The sequence below is a fragment of the Humulus lupulus genome, chromosome 1 (genome assembly GCF_963169125.1).
Source record: "Humulus lupulus chromosome 1, drHumLupu1.1, whole genome shotgun sequence".
Taxonomy (NCBI): domain Eukaryota; kingdom Viridiplantae; phylum Streptophyta; class Magnoliopsida; order Rosales; family Cannabaceae; genus Humulus; species Humulus lupulus.
Genome location: NC_084793.1, coordinates 76,234,925 through 76,259,516, shown reverse-complemented (window position 1 = coordinate 76,259,516; position 24,592 = coordinate 76,234,925). Strand labels below are relative to the sequence as shown.

At 42.7% G+C, this 24,592-nt stretch overlaps 1 protein-coding gene across 1 annotated transcript; it reads left to right on the top strand.

Moving 5' to 3' along the window:
• On the top strand, nt 1-23,346 carry LOC133816859 (uncharacterized). Its single transcript, XM_062249171.1, has 3 exons — nt 1-102; nt 188-388; nt 23,263-23,346. Exons 1-3 carry the CDS (start codon nt 1-3, stop codon nt 23,344-23,346), a joined length of 387 nt encoding a protein of 128 aa, XP_062105155.1.
• The last annotated feature ends 1,246 nt before the right edge of the window (nt 23,347-24,592 follow it).

Here is a 24,592-nt window from a genome sequence, read left to right as displayed (position 1 = left end):
ATGGCCTTGAGCTTGTGCGAGCTCAATTCTGAGAAATGGGCCATCAGTAGCAGTAAGGACCCGCTGTTGCTGACACATGCCGTAAAGCAGCAACTTACTGGGGTGAGCTATCAGTTACTGTGTTCTGGGGTCGTTGGTCTTAGTACATTTGGTTCTGCTTAACTTATTCTGCTGTTTTTCCTTGCAGGCCTCTCTTATCGCGGAACGCTCGTTCCGGGAGGTGGGTGCAGTTCTGGTTCAGCTGGAGGAGAGCCAGGCGGGTCGCCAGGCCTTGGAGGCGGAGAAGCAGAAACTGACCCAACAGGTCGAGGGCATGAAGGGGGAGGCTATGGAGAAGATTAGCCAGGCCCGGCGCACGGCCGAGGAAGAGGCGGATAAGAAATATCTTGCCAAATATCGAGAGTACCGGGCCAGGGCAGAGAATGAGTTCAAGCAGCGGTCGGATGACTTGAAGGCCGAAAACTCCAAGCTCCGGGAAGAGCTATTCCAAGCCAGGGAGGAGAAAGATACCTTGGAAGCCTGCTTGCAATCGAAAAATGATCTCCTCCTTAAGCGGCAAGAGGAATATGCCACTCTTCAGAATAGGCTTCACAAGGAGGAGCAGGATTATAAGAGGAGCAAGGATCTCGCGTCTATGCAGGAGTTGGGGCTTGCTGAGAAGGATAAACAGATTAGAGCCTTGCAATTCACCGTCAGGGGACATGTAACCGAGAAGCAATCCTTGCTGGGTCACAATAAGGTGCAGCGCAAGGAGATTGATTCCCTTAAGGGAGAGCGGGATGCATCCAAGATCGAGCTGGAAAAACTGAGGGCTCAATTGGTTGTCGCGGAGGCGAAGCTGGCGACCTCTGAGGCGGAGCGCTTGAAAGAGAAAGAAGATGCCAAGGTGGTGCTGAATAGAATGATTAATCTATCCCACGTGGTCCTCATGCACCAACTTTGGAAAATAAACCCGGAGGTAATAGGCTACCTGGGAGAGGACGCCGCCGCCATGAGGGAAAAGATACAGGTGTGGGATCAAAGCCCAGAGGCGTACGCCCAGACTTATGACATTGACGAGCCCGCTGGAGCCCCTGAGGCAGAAGATCCCACAGAGGCGGGGACCTCTGGACCTGCCAGTGATGAAGTTCCACCTTCCAATGAGCCGACTTCGCCAGCCCCGGTTGAAACCGCTGATCTCGAGGCCCCGGACGTGGATGCCGCTGCCACCCCCAGCGCTTGAAGGGGTCTTATCTTTTGTAAAAAATATTCTTTACTGATTATTATTTTTCATTTGTATTTTTCTTTGGGGCGAAGCTCCCTGTACTCTTTTCTCATTGCAGACATATTTGCCATAATTATAGCATTTTTCTTTCCTTTTCTGCCGAGTTCTTTGTTTAACTTTGCGTTTAGGGTAGGCTTTTATACGGTAGAAACTGTTGTAGGGGCGCATGAGGTTTTGGTTCCAACGGCCAGAACCTATGCATTTCCAACTTGAAGCTCCAAAAGCTTATGTCTTTTCCCACGTAGTTTCTAGGTTACGAAGGTTTCTTGGTTCCAACGGCCAGACTCCTTTCACCGTATTTCAGCTTTCCTAAGGCAAATAGCCAATCCCGAGACTTGTAGTTATACTGTTTGCTGGGATTCCTAAGGTGAGCCGTTCCATGGTGCCGGAACGGGAGTTCTTTTGGTGAGCGTCGTTAGACTTAGGGTTAGATCTTTGCGAAGCAAAACTAACTGTCGTTGCGAACCTCATGGTGGCTGACTTCAGGGACCTGGCATAATGCCCTGCGAGGCAAGGCTCGTTGCGGTCGGGGAAATTGCCACGCCCACCATGTGCGATCCTGGAGCAGGGGCTTTGCGAAGCAAGGCCTGCTGTAATTGGGGGATTGATCATATCTGCTCCTGGAGCTGAAGCTTGCGAAGCGAAGCTTGCAGTGGTCGAGGAGCTCACCATGCATTATTTTGTGAGATCCGGAGCTGAAGCCTGCGAAGCAAAGCTTACAATGGTCGCGGATCTTGCCATCTTTCGCCTTGCGGGACCCGGAGCTGGAGCTTGCGAAGCAAAGCTTACAGCGGTCGCGGATCTCGCTATTCATTACTTTATGAGACCTGGAGCTGAAACTTGCGAAGCAAAGTTTTACAGCGGTCGCAGAGTATTCTGCAAAGGACTTGTCAGAGAGTTGGGGGTGTTTCGGCGTAGCTCTCTGAATGTGCCTCAACCCCCAGTCCTGTTCATCGCTGGGCTACACAGGAGATAATTTTCATGATGCATCATGGCAGACATTTGCATGGCAATTTTCACATAACCGCATAAGGCACATATGACACGTAATGAATTTATGTTCATGGCAACAAATCAACTTAAGCTTAACAATTTAAAAATTTCAAACACAATGCTAACACATAAGTGGTGTTCTCTGTATGTTTTGTTCAAGGGGCGTATGGCTATGCCTTAGCCATGTATACCCCCCCAAGTGAGCGTGGGGTCCGGACGTCTCCGGACCGCGTGGTCACTTGTTAAAATGCAGCTTGGAACAAAGGGATAAAAAATGCAGTAAAAGCGGAGTGAATTTCTCCGTGTTTTATTAAATTAGCCTGTTAGGCATGCGTTTTAGAGCTGGGAGGATTATCTCCATATTTTACATTTTGGCTACGTCTACCAAGGACTTCCGACTAGATAGTCCGGGGCCTACTGATAGTAACGGCGGAGGTGCTCCGCGTTCCAGATGCGAGGGACTTTAGATCCGTCGAGTCTCTTTAAATGATACGTCCCATGGCCCACTTTTTCTTGGACTTCATAGGGGCCTTCCCAGTTGGGTCCGAGGACTCCCACTCCCGGATCCTGCGTAGCAGGAAATACTCTCCGTAGGACAAGGTCCCCAACTTCGAATGTACGGCTCTTGACTCTTGTGTTGAAGTGTCGGGCTATCTTGCCTTGGTACATTTTTAGTTGGACCTGCAATTGCTCCCGGAGCTCTTCGATCATGTCCAGGGACTCCTGGAGAAGGGCGTGGTTCCGGGTAGGGTCGTAGGTGTCCTGCCTGTGAGAGGGGATCATAGTTTCTACTGGGATGACGACCTCGCAACCGAAGGTCATGGAATAAGGTGTGTTCCCCGTCGAAGTTCTCTCTGTTGTGCGATAGGCCCAAAGTACTCGCGGAAGCTCTTCTGGCCAGTGAGCCTTGCATGCTTGGAGTTTTTTCTTCAACGTGGTCTTTAAGATTTTGTTCACTGCTTCCACTTGCCCATTGGCTTGAGGTCTGGCGACTGCGGAAAAGCTTTTGATGATTCCATGCGAAGCACAGAAGTCTGTGAAATGCTCACTGTCAAATTGCTTTCCGTTGTCGGACACAATTTTTCGCGGAAGCCCGAAACGACACACTATATTCTTGATAACAAAGTCCAGTGCTTTCTTAGAGGTGACCGTGTTCATAGGTTCAACTTCAGCCCATTTGGTGAAGTAGTCTACCGCGACTATGGCATACTTCACTCCACCCTTCCCAGTTGGGAGGGAACCTACTAGGTCAATGCCCTAAACGGCGAACGGCCAGGGGCTGGTCATTAAGGTAATTTCTGTAGGCGGCGCACGCGGAACCTTGGCGTCCCGTCTTCCCGGACGAGAGCGGCACTTACGGCATGCTTGGTTACAGCTAAGTACAAGAACAATGCCTCTCCTTCGACAGGTTTGGACCGTATGGGAGCTTGAGTTAGATGTTCCTTGAGGTGTTGGAAGGCTGCTTCGCATTCGGGGGTCCACTCGAACCTCTTGTTTCCTCGCAAAACATTGAAGAAGGGGACACATTTGTCAGTGGCCTTAGATACGAAGCGGCTGAGAGCAGCTATCCTTCCCGTAACGTTTTGGACATCCTTATGCTTTCGGGGAGAAGGCATATCTATGAACGCCTGAATTTTCTCAGGGTTGGCCTCCACTCCGCGGGAGCTGACAATGAAACCGAGGAACTTCCCCGACGAGACCCCGAAAGTACATTTCTTCGGATTCAGTTTCATTCCGTACTTTCGGATCACGGCGAAAGCTTTCTCAAGGTCGTCGCTGTGGTCCCCGGAGGTCTTGGATTTTACCAACATGTCGTCTACATACACCTCCATATTCCTCCCCAGCTGGTCCTTGAACATCCTGTTTACTAGGCGCTGGTATGTCGCCCCAGCATTCTTCAAACCGAAAGGCATGACCACGTAACAGTAGACACCCTTGTCCGTGAGGAAGCTGGTGTGTTCCCGGTCCGCGACATGCATCTTGATCTGGTTGTACCCGGAGTATGCATCCATGAAGGATAAGAGTTCATACCCGGAAGTAGCGTCTACCATTTGATCGATTCGCGGAAGAGGGAAACAGTCTTTTGGGCAGGCTTTGTTTAGGTCCGTGAAGTCAATACACATTCTCCAGGACCCATTGGGTTTCGGGACCAGAACCGGGTTGGCCAACCACACGGGATAGTGTGACTCCTGGAGAAAGCCTATGGACATCAGTTTGTCCACTTCAGCTTTGACTGCTTCGGCCCTCACTGGGTCTAACGGCCTCCTCTTTTGGCGAACGGGAGTTGCAGATGGGTCGATGTTGAGTGCGTGGCATGCAACATTAGGATTAATCCCCGTCATATCAGCGTGGCACCATGCCAGGATATCCTGATTTTTCTTCACAGTGGCCACGATCTTTTCTCGAATGGCCGATGGAAGGTTTTTCCCCACCTGAATGACTTTGGTGGGATCTTCCGAGTTGAGGATCACCTCCTCGACTTCCTCCATCGGCTCTATCGCCCTCTCGACCCCCAATCTAGGGTCGAGTTCGTCAACATATGCCCCTTGGGCACCCCCATTTTCTGGCAGATTCTCCGCCAAAGGAGCGGCAACAGTCGCCTCCTGGACCGTGTAGACGGATCGGACGGAGACGTTATAACAGCTTCGTGCACTTCGTTGGTCCCCTCTGAGGGTGCCGATACGCCCGTTGTCACATGGAAACTTCAAACATAAGTGGCATATCGAGGTTACTGCCCCAAAATCGATTAGGACCGGTCGGCCTAGGATGGCATTATACGCCGTGGGGCAGTCGACCACCACGAATGTGCAGTGCCTGAAGGCACAAGCGTCGTTGTCTCCTCTGAGGGTGACTGGAAGTTGAATTTTTCCTAAGGGCATGAGTGCATCCCCATTGAACCCCTGAAGCTGGATGGGGCATGGGGTCAGATCAGTCTCGGTTAATCCGATCGCGTGGAAGGCAGCTTTGAAGAGGATGTTTACGGAGCTTCCATTATCGACGAGGATCCGTGACACCTTCTTATTGGCAACCTGGGCTTCCACGACGAGGGGATCGTTGTGGGGGAAGTGCACATGTCGAGCGTCATCTTCCGTGAAGGTGATGGGAAGATCCATCATTCGGGGACGCTGAGCAGGTGACTGAACCAAGGCGCACATCTCCCCGGTGTGTTCTAACTCCCTCAAGTACCTTTTCTGGGAGTTGCGGGTGCTTCCGGCAAGGTGTGGTCCTCCGAAAATGGTGGCTACGTGTCCGTCAACAGATGGCGGAGCAAGGCCAGGCGGATATGGATTTCCGGGTCCGGGAGCCAACATGGCAATGGGTGCCGGAGAGGTCAGAGCAGGAAGCGCTAGGAACTGGGATCCAGGAGCTTGGGGGTGACTGGCTCCAGGAGCGCTAGCGGTCCCCCTCTGTCCCGGAGAGAACGCAGCTCCGTGAACTACTCCCTGTCCGGGATAGATTATGGGTATCCTCACCCATTGACCGAGGTGTCCCGCTCTTGCTAGGGACTCGATCTCATCCTTCAGTTGAAGGCACTCGTTTGTGGTGTGCCCCACGTCTCCGTGGAACTCACACCTTTTATTGGAGTCTCGCGGACGCCTTCCTCCGTGAGACACTTTCGGGGGCTTCCTGTAGTTGACCATATTACAGGTCGCTCGATAGACATTCTCTCGTGAGTCTATCAAACTGGTGTACTTCGTGAACTTGGGCTCATAGTCCTTCCGGGGTTTCTTTGAATGGTCCCCCCTGTTGGAGTTTCTTCCTCCTCGTTTATTCCGCGATTGGCTCAGATTTTGTTCTGGGCCTTCCGCTTGCGGTTGCGACCGGCCGGGAGCGATACTACATCTAGTTTGTACAGCTCCGTACCCAGAAAAATGGGTTTGACTCGGCGTCTGAGCAGACGCGGAAGGCCCATACACGCTTGGAGTGAACTGGGCTCCTGGAAACGTGAGGGCTGGTGCGGGAGCTTGCGAAGCAAAGCTCGGCGCAGTCACGGAGGGAGTCGGAGCTGGGGGAACTCCAAAGGCCTGTTGGTAGGCATCTTCAAGGTTGATGATTCCTTGAGCTTTCGACATGAATTCGGACAGAGTTTCTGCCCGTCTCCTTTGCATTTCCCCCCATAGCAGGGAACCGACGGTAAGCCCCGATTGAAGGGTGATCAGCTTCATATCATCGCTGACCTTGGTCTTAGCAGCAGCTTCCATCATTCTTTGAATGAAAGCTTTGAGGCTCTCATTGGGTAGTTGCTTGATGTTGGTTAAGGAACCAACCTCCATGTCGTGGTCCCGGGCAGCAATGAACTGCCTCCTGAACGCGGACTGTAGCTCCTTCCAACTGTGGATGGATCCGGGAGCTAATCTTTTCCACCAGTCCTCCGCGGACTTGGTAAGGGTGAGTGAGAAGCACATGCATTTGGCATCCTCACTGACGCGCGCCACTTGCATCATCTTGTTGTATTTAGCTAGATGGGTGCGCGGGTCTGTCCTCCCCTCATATAATTCTATATGAGGCATTTTGAAGTTCTTCGGGAGGGGAGTTTCCGCGATTCTCCGAATACATGGTTCTGGGTCTTCCTCCTCAGAGTCTGACAGGGCCCCACTTTGCTTCCGGACCAGCTTGGTCAAGGCAGCTATCTGTTCCTCGAGCCTCTTTGTATCACTCTCCAGGAGGTCACGTCCCCGGATCTTGTCGTTGAGATGATTTCGCAGGTCATCTCCGCGAGGCCGGGCCTTTTCTCCTTTGGCCTTTTCATACTTGGCCTCCAACCTTCTTCTTAGGTCCACCGTGGACCAGCTATCCTCGGAGTGCGTGTCCGCAGCTCGACTGTCCTGGTTGACGGAATCACTGGGGCGGTTGTTCCTTCCCTTAGGCCTCGGTGCCTTAGCACCGGGCCCTTCAGGCACAGAGTGCCCCCTTGGGGCTGAAGGACGTCTGGGCTTAGGAGCGCCAGAGACCTTCTGCGCGCGGGGGGGGGGGGGCAGTTGGCCTGGTGATTCGCGCCTTTAGGAGGTGCAGGGGCGTTAGTGCGCACAGGCTCCCCAACTTTTTCTTTGCCCTTGTTAGGGGCGGCTTTGGATGGTCCAGCAACGGCTGGATCCGGCATGGTGGCATCAGCACCACCTAAAACAGAGGCGTCCTCGTCCGAGTCGCCTAGATCTCCAAGCTTGCCTCGGAGGCGCTCCATCATGCGCTGCATTTTTTCAGAGACGCGCTCCTGCTCAGCAAGCTTGGCCTTAGTGGCCACCAGTTCCTCGGCTACTTGAACCAGTTCTGGATCCTTCTCGTAGTAGTAGCCGTCTTTGTAGTAACCGTCTCGGACATACTCTTCTTTGCTTTCTAAGTATGTCGTATCTTCAGTACTGACCCGATGTTGGCGGGACGTCGGATCTTCACCTTGGTAGTCCGAGGGTTCGTTTTGTACCGCATCTTCCATTATAGTATCGGGGTTGACCCTAGCATTTTTGTCAACCGCGGATTTTCTCGTAGTCACCATCTTTTCAGTACGGAGCGAATACAAAAAACGTACACAGAAAAAGAGCCGACTAACAACTCCCTACAGCTCTCAATGAAAGCACCAAAATGTTTACCGAGATTTTCGGAAATGAATACTAACAAAATAATAAAAAGATAAGAACTGTAGAAGTGAAGAAATATAAATAAACAAACAGGTATTTTACGTGGTTCAGGCGTTAACGAGCCCTAGTCCACGAGTCGATGTTATTATACTTGTAGTGAATTACAGTGAAATGGCTAGTGTATAAGACCCTCACAAACTCACAATGTTTCTCTCGGGTTCTCTTGAAGAAGATGAAGCTAGAGAGATTTCAGCAAAGTTCTTGCTATGTAATTTGTTGGCCGTCCTCTCTATCGTAAAATGAGGGGGTCTTTATAGCTAGGGTTTTGGATTAGGGTTTCACTCTGCCCCCCTGAGCCTTAATTACACCAGCCATAAATAGGGGATACAATTACCGTAGTCGCCTGGCTACCAGGCTCTATGTGGGTATATTTACATGAAAGTATGGGGAATGCACAAAGGCAGTTGTCTTTTCCAGGCTGTTAGCGGAACAGTAGGCGAAGTGGTACTTTTAGGCGTGCTGGGATGTGTGCGGCCTCGACCTGTCAGGCGGGATCCTGTGTCAGGTGGAGATCATTCCAACTATGCCTCCTCCATGACTCGGCCGCTTGGTCTTCTTTCGTGCGAGGCACGGGACTGTATCCGCGAAGGTAGCTTGAAGAGCTTCTTCTGGAAGAACCTTCCCCGAAGGATATCCCTTCGGGAGTCCGGGAGAATTGACGAGCTTCCGTGACCTTCGGTTGCTTGAAAGAGTAAGCTTGACACTAAACGGGAGAGGCGAAGCCTTTCTGTCCATCCGTGAGCTCTGGTCACCTTTCGTGAAAGACTTTGATAATTCTGCTTCCCCGAGGCTATCCATCTAAACGCTATCCGGAAATCTGGATAACACCTTATAATTCCACAAGCTGAATTCTCACAAAACCAGCCATAACCATCCTTAAATTTCCATTCTTACCTTCTAAATTCAAGCTTAAAACTCAGTAAAACAAGAGAAGTTCTTACCTCAGAACAATTTTGGCCTAAGCTTGATCTTGATTACTTCAAACCTCTCAATTCTCCTCCTAGGGCTCAAATTCTGCGTCCTTCTTCCTTTCCCCTTTTTTTCTAGTTCTTTCTTCCAAATTTAGCATAAACCAAAGTATATCCAAATGTAATACGTATCCCCTTTTTCCTTCAGCTGAGATAATCTAAATCCCTGCCTAATGACCACTTTACCCTTCCATCTATTTCCCATTCCAACTAAACCTCAAGGCCCTTTTTTTCATTCCTATTTCCTTACAATTCTACCATTTCTTTTAATCAAACTTGTTACTCTCAGCGGTTACTAACGGTTACACAAGTTACCAAATTACCAATTACCATTATCTCACAAAAATCCAACTACAAAATCCCCAAAATACCCCTAGGCTCCTCCCGAGCCGGGTATTTAGTCCCGTTGTGACTTTTAAACTAACTAGCTCCTTAGGACCGTCTCGGCACGTGCATCACACTGATATCACCACACTCACGTGGTACATTTCACACAACACAACTATCGCATTTATGCCCTCAATGGGCTAAAATTACCAATTTACCCCTATCATGCAAACGGGGCCCACATGCATATTTATACCACCTAAACATGCATTCTAATCACATATTCATTTAAATTCATAAATATAAACATGTTAACTCATTTATTGCCCTCCAGGCACGCTAATCAAGGTCCTACATCCTATTAGCAAATTGGGGTGCTACAGGTAGATACCACCAGGGTTTCACCAGCAGGACAGGAAGAGACCAGATTGGTTTGCGAGTTCTTGGATGTATTTCCTGAGGACTTTCCAGGGTTGCCGCTGCGTAGAGAGATTCAGTTTGTCATTGAGTTGGCGCTGGGGACCGAGCCAGTATCGAGGGCACCATATAGGATGGCACCGAAAGAACTGAAAGAATTGAAGATACAGATGCAGGAGCTTCTGGATTTGGGGTTCATCAGGCCTAGTTACTCGCCATGGGGTGCTCCAGTTTTATTTGTGAAGAAGAAGGACGGGACCTTGAGAATGTGCATAAACTACAGGGAATTGAACAAGTTGACTATCAAGAATAAGTACCCCCTACCAAGGATTGATGACTTGTTCGATCAGTTGTAGGGTAAGACGGTGTTCTCAAAGATTGATCTTCGATCTGGTTATCACCAGCTGAGGATCAAGGACGAGGACATACCGAAGACGACCTTCTGAATGAGGTACGGGCACTATGATTTTCTGGTCATGTTGTTTGGTTTGACCAATGCCCCAGCAGCCTTCATGGATTTAATGAACATAGTATTCAAGGACTTTCTGGATCAGTTCGTTATTGTCTTCATCGACGGCATCTTAGTGTACTCCAGTTCAGAGGCAGAGCATGAGATCCATCTTCGACAGGTTCTTCAGAGGTTGAGGGAGCATCAGTTGTATGCCAAGTTTAAGAAATGTGAATTTTGGTTATCAGAAGTGACATTCCTTGGACATATCATGGGTGTAGATGGGATTAAAGTGGATCCATCTAAGGTAGAGGCAGTTAGGGGTTGGCCGAGGCCAAGGAACGCCTCGGAAGTGCGGAGTTTTCTTGGGCTAGTGGGTTACTACAGACGGTTTGTGGAGGGCTTCTCGAAGATAGTGACACCAATGACAGAATTGACACGGAAGAATTTGAAGTTTATCTGGTCAGACAAGTGTGAGGACAGTTTCCAAGAGTTGAAGTGATGTAATGCTCCAAATTTCCTAATAAGGTTTATGACCTTGATTAGGAGGCCGGGAGGGCCATAATTGATTTATTATGATATTTAATGATTATATGCATGTTTATGTGAATTATATTATTATATGATGGTAAATGCATGCATATGGGTTCATTTTTTAATTATAAGGGCATTTTGGTAATTTGGCCCGTTGAGGGCGTGATTGTGTATTTTCGTGCATATGGGCGAATTATAAATAATACCACATTATATGTGGATCGGTTCGAGCCATTCGGCATGAGAGGATCATGGAATGCAAGTTTTCGGTCAAGTCATAACAGGATTAAGTTCGGGGCTCGGAGTGAGTCTCGGGGTAATTTGGTGATTAGAGCGTTGCCGGGAATTAAAGGGTAACATGATGTGAATTATTGGTATTTGAGAATAATGGGAATTGGAGGGTGTTAATTATAATTAACGAGATAGGCGGGAAATGACGATTTTACCCTTGGGAGTCTTTAGAAACCTTTATTGGACCTAGGGGCAAAATGGTCTTTTCACCCCTAAGATATATATCATCCCTTTGAGTTTAGAAGGCTGTGGAAGTGTAAAAACAGAGCATCATCATCCTTCTTTCTCTCCCTCACCCGTACATCCTTTCTCCTCTTTCTTCCTTTGGAATTTTTGAAGCCAATTTGAGGTATTAAGCTAGGAAATCAAGGTTTGAGCTTAGGAACTTGATTCAGCCATTGAAGGGGATTTAAAATCAAGCTTGAGGTAAGGAATTCAGCCTTGAAAAGTCTTGTTATACCCTGTTTTTCTTTGGTTTTCAGCCTATAGATTTTGATGTGTTAGTTGGGAATTAATGGGAGTTTTTGAGTAAGGTTGATTGGCTTTTGAAGATGTTGTGATATGTATGAGGTTTAGGGGTTGAATTGGATGTTAGGGTGAAGTTTGGGATTGGTTTGAAGGGTTAGTTCCAAGGAAAAAGGCAGGGGAGGAAAGCTGGTTCTTGCTGTTTTGCAGTAAAGAGCCGCGGCATGGCTATGGTGAGCCGTGACCCACGCTGGTTGCTAAGGAAGTGCTGCCTCTGTCTGAGGTGCGAGCTGCGACGCGGCTAGGGAGGGCCACGACCCATAGAGGCATTTTTTTCCAGAAATGAGTTTTGTCTTGGGGATTCAAGCCTTAGGCCTCAGGATCGATCCTTCTACCCGGTTTAGTAGGACTCGATGTCTCGGAGGCTAGGTTTTGGTTTGGGAACCTTTGTTTTCATTTTAATTGATGAATCCTATATTTTGGTTATGACTAGGTGACCGTTAAAGGATCAAAGGATTGATTGTTCTCAAGGGTCATTCTTTTACTAGTTCTTGCTCGAACCTGAGGTAAGAAAACTGCACCCTGTGTATATGTGACATGCATGGCTATTTTTGATGCATGTTGGATGCTTAAATGTAATGCACGAGAAACATGTGATTAGGACATGCTTTGTATATTGAGTATGATATTGTTCAGAGCTTGAGCCTCTGTGTTTATGCATGATCCTAATTGTGCTAGTATTATTGAGTAAGCATGCTGAATGCCCCCTATTTGGATATTTGACATATGATATATGTTTGGTGGCATGGCTTACTTGTGTATGGCACTGACTTATTAGTCAGAATCAGCAATGGTGTCAGATCCATCTGTGAAGGTGTGATTTACTAGTCAAGTTCACAATGGGTTGAACACTGGTCATGTTTTACTGACCTAAGAGTCAGAAATGGCATAGCGTCATGAACGCCGAGCCAAATGAAGATTAGATCTAATTGATATCAGCGTTGAATGACTCATATGGGTTATTAATGCTGGACTGACCTGAATGTCGATGAAAATTATAAGCGCTTGCCTAGTCTAAGACTAGTTACTAGAGCCAGGGCCTAAGGCCTAGGTGACTACTTATCACATGGCTAGGAGGGTATGGGACCTCTGAGATGGACTTATTAGTCATCTAATTGAGATGGACTTATCAGTCATCTGACCGAGATGGACTTATCAGTCATCTGACCGAGATAGACTTATCAGTCATCTGACCGAGATGGACTTATTAGTCATCTATCTTTTATTCAGGGCTATCAGCCCGATATGGTTACCGGAACCACCAGAGTTGAATCACCTATTTGATTGAGACTGACTTGATAGTCATCCACTCAGGAGGGCAGGATTCTTTATCCTGGATACCCATTGTTACGTGAATTTGTTTGTCTGCTTGATTAGGGCTATATCTGCTAGGCATGTGCCTTATGATTTGATGACATGTTATTACTGTTCATGAGCATATTAAGTTTTCTTGCTGGGCTTTGGCTCACGGGTGCTATGTGGTGCAGGTAAAGGCAAAAGAAAGCTGGACCATCCTTGAGTTGGAGAGCTTAGGTGATGATGTGTACATATGCAGCTGCTCGACCACCACGGCCGAGGTTTGAAGAGGAACTAGGGTTTAACCTTGTTTTGCCGCTTAGATCGGCCTGTTGTAAATATTTTCTTGTAGTAGACTCTGAAATTATATTTTGGGATCCCAATGTACATATTAAACATTCCAATGAAACGCTATATCTTAACCAAAATTTTTAATCCCTAAACCGCTAATCATACTTAGTTACACGATTTTGGCCAAATGACTCGATAAGCGAGTTTAGCACTGTTTACAAGGCACACCATAACGGTCCCTGGAGTTAGGGCGTTACAAGCGATGACTTATTTCTGCGCCTGTGTTAAGTCTTCCCTCGGGGGAAGGGAAGTTTGTTGTTTACTGCGATGCATCGAGGTTGGGTCTAGGCTGTGTGTTGATGCAGAATGAGAAGGTCATAGCTTATGCATCATGACAGCTGAAGGAGTATGAACAATGGTGTCCTACCCATGATTTGGAGCTAGCAGCGGTGGTCTTCGCACTGAAGATTTGGCGACATTACTTGTATGGGGAGAAGTGCGAGGTATACATTAACCATAAGAGTCTGAAGTATTTCTTTACACAGAAGGACTTGAACATGAGACAGAGGCATTGGATAGAGTTGGTGAAAGATTATGATTGTGATATTCTTTACCATCCGGGGAAAGCCAACGTAGTGGCTGATGCATTAAGCCGGAGAGGCCCAGGTCAGTTATACAGTTCCACCCAGATCTCGAGAGAGTTAGCTGATGAGATGGTCAGAGCGGGGATAGAATTGATGGTAGGCCGGTTGGCCAATATTACTCTACAGTCGACCCTGCTATAGCGGATTAGAGAAGGACAATTGGTAGATGCTCAGTTACAGGAGGTTAGAGAGAATGTCTTAGCGGGAGTAGCTAAAGACTATTCTATTTCTGAGGTTGGTTTACTTCGGTATCAGGGGCGGATTTGTGTTATGAATGATGAGGGAATCAGGCGGGAGATATTGGATGAGTCTCATACGACGCCATACTCACTTCATCCGGGTACCACGAAGATGTACTAGGATCTACGGACGTTATATTGGTGGCCTGGGATGAAGAAGGATGTGGTGGAGTACGTAGCCAGATGTTTAACCTGTCAGCAGGTGAAAGCTGAGCATCATCGACCAGCAAGGTTGCTTCAGCCTTTGGGTATTCCCGAGTGGAAATGGGATGATATTACGATGGATTTTGTGGGAGGTTTACCCAGAACACTAGGGCTTCATGACTCAGTGTGGGAGATAGTGGACAAATACACCAAGTTAGCCCATTTTCTTCCAGTGAGGTCAACATATACTGTTGATCAGTATGCTGAGTTGTATGTGAGAGAGATCGTACGTCTCCATGGGGTTCCTAAGTCTATAGTGTCAGACCGGGATCCCATCTTTACTTCCAAGTTTTGGGGTGGTTTGTAGAAGGCTATGGGGACTTAGTTGAAGTTCAGTATAGCCTTTCATCCTCAGACTGATGGATAGTCCGAGAGGACGATTCAGGTGTTAAAGGATATGCTCAGAGCATGTGTGATCGACTTTGAAGGGTCATGAAGTAAGTATCTCCCGTTGATTGAATTCTCGTATAACAATAGTTACCAATCAACGATTGGAGTGGCTCCCTAAGAAATGTTATATGGGAGGAAATGTAGATCAACTATTCATTGGGAAGAGATGGGTGAGAGAAAGTATTTGGGGCCAGATATGGTTTAGAGGACAAGTGAAGCTATAGAGAAGATCCGAGCTAGGATGCTCGCCTCATAGAGCAGACAGAAAAGCTACGCTGATCCCAAGCGCAGGGATGTGGAGTTCCAGATTGGGGACCACGTGTTTCTCCGAGTTTCACCATTGCGAGGGGTGAGGAGGTTTGGAAAGAAGGGCAAGCTAAGCCCTAGGTTCATTGGACCTTTAGAGATTCTGGAAAGGATCGGTCAGGTGGCTTACAGGCTAGCCTTGCCACCATCATTGTCAGGAGTCCATGACGTATTCCACGTTTCCATGCTCCGAAAGTACGTCTCAGATGCGACTCATGTGTTGAGGTATGAAGACTTGGAGTTGCAGAAAGATTTGGCTTATGAAGAGCAACCGGTTCAGATCTTGGATCGAAAAGATAAAGTATTACGGAAATAGACGATTCCTCTTGTTAAAGTATTGTGGAGGAATAGTAGGGTCGAGGAGGTGACCTGGGAGCCTGAGACATCGATGTGGGATCAGTATCCTGAGTTATTCAAGTAAATTTCGAGGACGAAATTCTCATTAGGAGGGGATAGTTGTAACGACCTAAATTTGCTAATAAGGCTTAAGGGCCTTGATTAGTGTGCCGGGAGGGCATAACTGGATTATATGTGATTTAATGATTAAAAGCATGTTATATGATTATTTGAATATCTAAGATGCATGACTATGTGTATTAGTATGCATGTAGGCCCTGATTAGGTTAGAAGGGCATAATCGTAATTTTGGCCCGTTGAGGACATACCTGTATATATATGTGATAAATTGTTGAGACCACATTATTTTGTGGATATATTTGTAATCTGTGATTCGAGGCGATCTTAGGGAGCGGTTTAGCGAAAAAGTCACGGCGGGGATTTATACCCGGCTTGGGGCGAGCCTGGGGGTATTTATGGGAATTTAGAGAATATATTGGAGTCTATTTTGATATTGGAGAATATAATTGGTCATTTGTTAGGTGTCGGGAAGTAAGCGGTAAATTATAGAGACACTCGAGGAATTAGCGGGAATTGGGTGTAATGACCAAAATGCCCCTAGGTTGATTTAAAGGCTTAGAGATAATGGGAGGGTATTGTGGTCATTTGGCTTATAAAGGATAAGTGTTATCCGGCTTTATGCTTTAGTGGAATATGTAGAAGGTCTTAGAAGTCTGAAGGAAAAGAAAGAAAAGGAAAGGAAAAAAAGGGGAATTGGAAGTCTTTTTCTCTCTCATTCGGTTGGAGGTCTCTTCTCCATTTCTTGAGGTTTCTTGGAGCAAAAACTCAGGAAAAGTCTAGGCAGGAGCTTGAGGCTAGGGTCCCTGGGTTGGCTTGAGGAATTGATAGGGGATACTCATCTTTTGAGGTAAGGTTCAAGGTAGTTTTCAGTTTCTAGTTCTTGGTATTGTTGTGGATTTTGAGCTGAGTTTTGGTGGGGAATTTTAGGGAGTTGAGGCTGAAGCTTTGAGGAGGTGAAGGCCAAGCTAGTGAGGAGGATAACCTAGGTTGAGCTCATCGATTAAAGGTAAGAAACTTTGGCTTAAGTTATGTGGTTTCAAATGTTGTTCTTATTTGGTTTCCGAGCTTTAGGTTCAGCTATGGTGAATTCTTTGATTAGGGGTGCATGTGATTGAGTTATGTGTGGTTGGGATGTGTGGGGTGAGTTGGAGATGTTGGTAGGCTTGTTTTTATGTTTGGTTGAAGTTCAGAAGAGTTTTGGTAAGGTTTGGCTTGGGGAAAATTGAAGGAGGAAAATGTAGGGTTTGCTGTGCTGTGACTAGCGCTGTAGCGCTAGTCATTGGGCGTTGTAGCGCTAGGCTATGTGGTCTAGGGTGCTTTAGGCTTTGTTTGTAGCGCTACCTTGTTTCCAGAAAGGGGTTTTTGGGTTATTTTCAAGGGTTTTTGCCCGGGGGTTCGGGGTTTGATTCCACCACCCCGTTTGGTGGAATTAGGACTTCCCGAGGGCTCGGGATTGGTCCCGAGGCTAGGTTTTGGACTTGAGGTTTGGTGATGACTCTGATCTATGGCTATGACTAGGTGTACGCTAGGGCTCAAGAGGGATCGTGCTTGAGGATCAAATTGAACAAAGCTAGCGAATCTAAAGGTAAGAAAATTGCACCCGGTTATGTGTTTGTGATGGGACTAAGAGCTCCCTATATCTATATGATTTCATAGATGGTATTATGCCATAGGACATGTGATAAACGACCTAAGGGTGCCGTGAATAATACTTGCGCACAGGGCGCGGCTCGGCCACTAGTAGCTGAGGACAACTTAATATTCACTAAGCTCGGTTTAAGTGGGCTGGAGTCAGTGGGATAAATAGAGGGTGCGGGCTAAGGGTGTTAACCCTAGTTATCATATGTGAATTGATTATTGATATGGAATGATAGGTATGCTGAATATTTGATTAACATGATTGCTTAGACTGTTGAGTACATGCTTATTCGGTATGAGTTATCTGAATGTCTGTTGAATGATTATGCTCTGTTATTGTGTTTTCTTGCTAGGCCTTGGCTCACGGGTGCTACGTGGTGCAGGTAAAGGTAAAGGAAAGTTGGACCCACCCTGAGATGGAGAGCTGCGGGGCTGAATGTACATAGTCAGCTGTTCGGCCGCCACGGCCGAGGAGTGGAACAGGACGAGAAATGCTTAACTGTCTGTTTTTCCTTACAGTGACTAATCCCTGTATTTAAATCTTGAATCTTTTGTAAACCGTCTTTAACTTATTACTCTTAGGATCCCATGTAAAAAGAAAATGATTATTTATAAGAAATGCAGCTTTTGAGACCAAAATCTTTTAACCCTAGTTCAACTATAGTTTCAGTAACACGTTTTGAGTTAAATGACTTGACTAGCGAGTCTTGCACCTTTATAAACACATAGTGTAACGGTCTTGGCTATCCAGGGCATTACAGCTTTAACCCCAAAACCCTAGTGTTTCTCTCTAGAATAATCTTAGCAGCTTGGAGGCTCTGAACTGTGCTTCAATGATGAAAAGAATGGCTGAGTACTAGGTCCTATTTATAGAGTTCAAGGAGTGAAACTAACTCCCATTTCAATGAATAAATAAATAATTAAAGATGAATAAATTTGAATTATCTATTCAACAGATGCCTAAAACTCGGTCAAAAATGTTCAGGAACGAGTCAAGGTTGTTGAGGGTTGCTTCTAGTTTAGAATTCTACGAAAATTCAAAAATTAGCCACCGAAGCTGATATATCGCCTAGGGTAGGCGATATATCGCCCCTACCATGATACCGAGGGTTCGTGGTTTCGTTTGTGTGAAGTTGACGTGTTTTCCGTATCAATCATAGGCGATATATCGGCCCTTATTCCTGCGATATATCGGCATACGGTGATTTTTCAAATACAGTTTTGCACATTTAAAGATAATTTGAAATTGATTAAAAACTACTTTGACTGAGTAAAACGTGATCCTAACAGATTGTTATATTATTTCATATAATATAATGTTAGATTAAATAATGTGACAAAATGTGATTTGTCACACCTTGTAACATATTATTGAGAGTCACAAAAATTAGACACATGTGTGTGCCCAAATGTGACATATTTTGGAGTTACAAATTTGTAACTCCCAAATATTATCCAATAATGTGTATATTATATGTTACACATTTGAGATTGGATTTCACAAAGCCATGATGAAATATGGTTGTTGGAGACATATTTTTAACTCCTAATAGGTGTTTGGAGGTTACAAAATCATGTGGGAAAGGATTTGGGACGTTATGGGAACGTTTTGGAAAAATGATTTTTTTGTGCTGAAAATGGCCCGTGGCCGAGGCCTTGGGGACAGAAGTCAGTGGCCGCGGCCAGTGAGTTTGATAGCCTATTTGGTTTTTCAGTTTTTTCCAAATTTAACGGTTCTAACATCCCAAATAACTCCCAAATCTCCATTTTAATTCCATGAACATCCAATTAAACATTGGTAACATCCATGGGGTTGGTGGAATTTGAAATTCAAAGGGGTATCTCAAACTCTATAAATAGGAGTCTAATTCTCACTTGTAAGACACACCATTTTCCATCCACAAAACATTTGGCTGGAAAATACACCATTGAGGCTTGATAATTCCAAAGAGCTATTACCTAGAGAGATCCCTTAGTGCTTAGAGAATAGGGGGAAATAAGCTTTTGGACAAAGGTTTTGAACCTTGTTCAAGTTGGTGATCCCCACTACTCTACACTTAGGTTGTGTGAGAGTTTGTCCCTTTTATTAGTTTTCTTTTCATTCTGTTGTTCTTCTTGTATTATTAGTGTATTGAGTTTGTAATCCTCTACTTCTATTTCTATTTACATATTCATTGGTATCTTTTGTTTTAGGGTTTTAGTTCTTATAATTCTCTTCCTTCTCTTATTTCTATTTACTTGTATTTTGAGCAATTGAGTTGTAATATTTATTTAATCAATTACCTTGTCTATTGTATTTTTTGCATAAAATTGTATTTTGGTTTTTCCACTTTTCCATTGAGCAATAATATATATTCTCTAACAATCAAAAGCTTAATTTCATTTTCAATGGAAGGAGAAACCATAGAGATCTTGTGAGGATCCAACTTTGAAAAGATGGCAAGATAAGGTAATGTTCTTCTTTGATTTTCTTAGAAGATCTAATGGTTTTCATATAGTGATAGAAATGAGAAGAAGAAAAGTTTATAAATGAGATTCATTATTTTCTAATCTCCTTTGTTTTTTAGTGGTTAGATTAGAAGATAATTTAATATCTTGAGTTTTTGTTATATGTGATCAATGTGTAAATAATCTAGTAGATTATTGGGTAATATGCTAGCATATCATAGAATTGTCTTATTTTGTGTTGATGGGAAATTATTAGAATGACAAATATATGAGCTTTATATGACATGTATATATATATTGATTTTATGAATCAATAGAAATGTGAAATCATATGTGTATGATATTTGTAATTCATGTTTTCATATTAATAAAGAGCCATATTGGTATGATATTAGTCATGTATGTTGACAACTATGTGAAATTATATTAAATTATAATCATGCAAACATTTGCGAGATGTTAATAGGTTTTATCCTATATTATTGTTAGTATGTAATTTGTGAATAAATGAAATATATTTGAGAATTTAAATTTTCTCATTTAAAAGATGATCATCTCATTTTATGAGATAAGAAAAGATGAACCTAAGGGGGTTACATCTTTTAATGGTTGTGTCTTGCCATTGCAAGAAAAATGGATCAAAGTGGATTAAAAAATTGTAGGATGACATATTGACTCAATAGACTTATAGTCTAGAGTGTGGTCAAATGAAATATATTTGAGAATTATTTAGTGACAATAATTCTTAAATATTCAATGAGGAGACATTTTCAAAATTGGAGAAGCAATTTTGAATCTTTACACCAATGGTGAATAAAAGAGAATATTATTCATTTTGGTTAAAGATTGTGATATGTTTAAATTAATCTCAATAAGGAGATAATTTTAAACAAAAACAAAAGAAATCAAAGTGTTTAAATAAAACAATGAGGGTTTATTTTCTTTGATTTAAAGTGTTTTAAAAATTGACATTTTCATTTTGATTTTGATGAGAAAATCAATGGATGTCAAATTGATGTTTTCAAAAGAATCTCAAAGAGACTCTTAAGAAATACACAAAAGTTGTTTAAGTGATTTTGAGATTATTTAGACAACTAAAAATGAAAATTTGTGATTATTTGTTTGAAAAATTCTCACATTACATTTGTGTTCACATTTTATTTTGTGAAATACATAAAAGAAAGAAACTAAGTAAAAGTTTCTTTGAAAGGAGTGTGCCTTGCTTTAGCAAGTAAATAAATCAAGATAAACATTGAGGTTTTATCTTGAGAGTTTATCATGTGGCATAGATGACTCATGATGAACTTTGAGAATCATAGGTCTAGATTTATCTTGGAGGATAAATGACTTAATAGAAATGAAGAGATTTATATTTTAAAAATGATATTTTATTATCGCTATGGGAGAAATGTGGGGGTGATGCTCCAAATTAATCAATTTATTTTGTTGACAATTATTGATTAATTTGGTCATCATATCAAATAGGTGATTTGGAATTTCACATTCTAAGTCACATTGGCTATATATGTGTATAGAATGGGCAAATCTAGACATGTTTGGTGTCTAAAGTTATTGTTTGTAATATTTTGATTCAAGAAGGAATCAATTTAAAACATAAAGGAGAATTTTAGAAACAAAGAGGTTTCTAGAATTAATATTCAAGGAAAATGTTTATCTTGGATATTGAAGTATAAAATAGTGGGGGTGTTGACTATGGTCAAAATCACTATTTTAGAGAGGTAACTATTTTAATCAAACTATAGCTAGTAACAAAGTTTGAAGAAAATCATGAGAGTGTCTAAGTATGCATACATGAGAAAATGATTCAAATGGAATCATTTCTACATCTCAAGGGATGGGACTTAGACTCTCTCAAGAGATTCACGGTTGATGGTAACCTATCTTAATACTAGTAACCAAACTAGTATTAGGTTCAATAAGTAATAACAAGTCAATCATGTGAATAGTAGTAGTACTCAAATTTTGTCCCATCTGAGATATGAGTACTAGTGTGTTACCAAAATGAGGGTTAAAACTGAAAGGTTTTTTTAATAGAACTCAGTCTTAAAAAGACAGGTATTTTAGGGTAACACAATACTGTAAGAGTTCTACCTATATAGACCTAGGGGTGGTGCCGTTCCTCATGAGAATTGGGAGTCATTCTCAAGAAAAGTCTATGAATGGAATGTGCACATGGCCATTAACGGTGCAAAAGCGAGACATTGAGGTCTCAAGTGAACACAACAAAGGTGTGTGTGTTATCACCGGTTTGTTATCAAGGGATAGTGGTTCAATGCTTTGGCAACCGAAATTTCAACAAACATTGCGATAATTACACTAAGGTAAAATTCAAGTCGAAAGACATTTTACTTTATGCACCAATGCAAATGTTTCTATAGAGAATGATTATTTAATCAAGTGGGGGAGTATTATATTTTAATATAATGTTTGATTGATTAAATAAGTGTTACAAAAAGTGATTATTTAATCTAGTGGGTGAATGTTGTATTATTTCATATAATATAATGTTAGATTAAATAATGTGACAAAATGTGATTTGTCACACCTTGTAACATATTATTGAGAGTCACAAAAATTAGACACGTGTGTGTGCCCAAATGTGACATATTTTGGAGTTACAAAATCAGTTACAAATTTGTAACTCCCAAATATTACCCAATAATGTGTATATTATATGTTACACATTTGAGATTAGATTTCACAAAGCCATGATGAAATATGGTTGTTGGAAACATGTTTTTAACTCCCAATAGGTGTTTGGAGGTTACAAAATCATGTGGGAAAGGATTTGAGATGTTTTGGAACATTTTGGAAAAATGACTTTTTTGTGCTGAAAATGGCCTGTGGCCGGGCTTGGGGGACAAAAGTTAGTGGCCACGGCCAGTGAGGCTGACAACCTATTTGGTTTTTCAGTTTTTTTCCAAATTGAACGGTTCTAATATCCCAAATAACTCCCAAATCTCCATTTTAATTTCATAAACATCTAATTAAACATTGGTAACAACCATGGGGGTTGGTGGAATTTGAAATTCAAAGGGGTATCTCAAACTCTATAAATAGGAGTCTAATGCTCACTTGTAAGACACACCATTTTCCATCCGCAAAGCATTTGGCTGGAAAATACACCATTGAGGCTTGATAATTCTAGAGAGCTATTTACTTGAGAGATCCCTTAGTGCTTAGAGAATAGGGGGAAATAAGCTTTTGGACAAAGGTTTTGAATCTTGTTCAAGTTGGTGATCCCCACTACTTTACACTTTGGTTGTGTGAGAGTTTGTCCCTTTTATTGGTTTTCTTTTCATTCTGTTGTTCTTCTTGTATTATTAGTGTATTGAGTTTGTAATCCTTACTTCTACTTATATTTACATATTCATTGGTATCTTTTGTTTTAGGGTTTTAGTTCTTATAATTCTCTTCCTTCTCTTATTTCTATTTACTTGTATTTTGAGCAATTGAGTTGTAATATTTATTTAATCAATTACCTTGTCTATTGTATTTTTTTGCATAGAGTTGTATTTTAGTTTTTCCACTTTTCCATTGAGCAATAATATATATTCTCTAACACAGATAATGGAAGGTTCTAGAGCTTCTAGATATTTCTTTTAATTAAACTATTCATCAAAAATACTTAAATCCTTAGCAAACATACATGTGACAAGTGTCACACTCTTAATTATTCTATCAAAACCTTAGATTATAGTAAATAATATTCTTAGGACTATAGTAATTAATCAAACCTTATGATAAAATTAATATTTCTAAACCATAGGTTAAACTTATAAAATCCATAACTATTTCGACGAGTTTCTAACTAATTCCTGACTTGAACCAATATCCACGAAAACTAAAATTCTACAACTACTACTACTATTACTGCTATCTAATTATATGAAATAACATTAAAGTTTAGTGGGTCTACTTATGTTACTGCTAATAAATACTTCATTGAGATCTGCAATATGCAACAGGAGCTGTATGACTTAGTAGTTGACGATGATGAGAATGAGTTATTGAGGACAATGGAAATGAGCATGAAACTAAAGTATGACTAGTATTGGGGAAAGCTTGATAATTGCAATGAGGCACTTGTAATTTCCTTGGTCCTTGACCCAAGATACAAGCTTGACTATCTCAGTCATTGCTTTAGTGCTACTTATGATGAGATGACGTGCAAAGAGATGGTGAAAAGGGTAGAGAAGACAATACGGGCAATGTTTGATCAATATAATGAGACAACATCAAGTCTTCATCCATCGACATCTATGACTCAACTACAGTCTCAGTTTATTGTTAGTGTTTCATCCACATTCGTCATGCCTATTAGTGGTCGACCTAGTGCCAACAAGAAGTCACGTAATTTGCATGATGAGTTTGTGGCACGAAGATTGAAGAAGGATGATGGAATGACAAAAAATGAGGTCGATAAATATTTGGAAAAGGAACTTGAGCGACCAAGTGAGAATTTTAATGTTTTGGGATGGCGGGCTAGTAGTGGGTGCAAGTACAAGATCTTATCACTCATGGCTCGTGATGTGTTAGCTATACCGGTTACCACCGTTGCTTCTGAGGCAACATTTTCTATAAGAGGTCGAATTTCAGATCCTTTTAGAAGCTCACTAAGCCCAAGGATGGTCGAAGCATTAATTTGTCTCAATAACTGGTGGAGCAGATCACATCAACCCATCATTGTTCGAGACTATATGGATGAAGAAGAAACGCTTCAAACATCAGAGTATCTTGAGTCAGGTAGTTTATTACATTTTATTTGGATTTTTATGGTCTAACTTGCAACTAATAACGTATAAATATTTATTTTAAGTGTGTGAATGATTTATAATCTAATATTTATATTTTATATTAATAATATTTGTAGAGATGACCAATGATCCTACAAGTGCTGTGCCAGCTTCATCCTCTGTCAATTTTCACTATTCAGCCTCATCAACTGCACAACAATCAACGAATTGAAAGAATTGTTTGTAAGAATTTATTCGTGCATGCCTTTACTTAGTATGTTGTTATTTATTATCCTTGATTTCTTTTCTTTAATAATTTTTTTTATTTTAATTTTGAAAGGAATGAAGGAAAGGGCATGATCTTTCTTTGTATTTTGAATTTTCATGGACTTTATGTTTATGGTTGTAGACTTATGGACTATATTATGGTTTGTAGTTAACTGGTTATGTACTTTAGTTTAGTTTATGGACTTTATCTTTGTTTATGGTTGTATTTTGGGACTTCAACATTTTTTATGTTTGTAATTTGTAATTTGGACTTTGTTTGTATTTTAAGTGTTTT

What these genes read in the sequence shown, in the direction of transcription:
- LOC133816859 (XM_062249171.1), top strand. Translation starts at nt 1, where the DNA reads ATGGCCTTGAGCTTGTGCGAGCTCAATTCTGAGAAATGGGCCATCAGT. An exon ending in TAAAGCAGCAACTTACTGGG is followed by an intron (nt 103 to 187) that starts GTGAGCTATCAG and finishes TTTTCCTTGCAG; the next exon opens with GCCTCTCTTATCGCGGAACG. An exon ending in AGGCGGATAAGAAATATCTT is followed by an intron (nt 389 to 23,262) that starts GCCAAATATCGA and finishes AATATGCAACAG; the next exon opens with GAGCTGTATGACTTAGTAGT.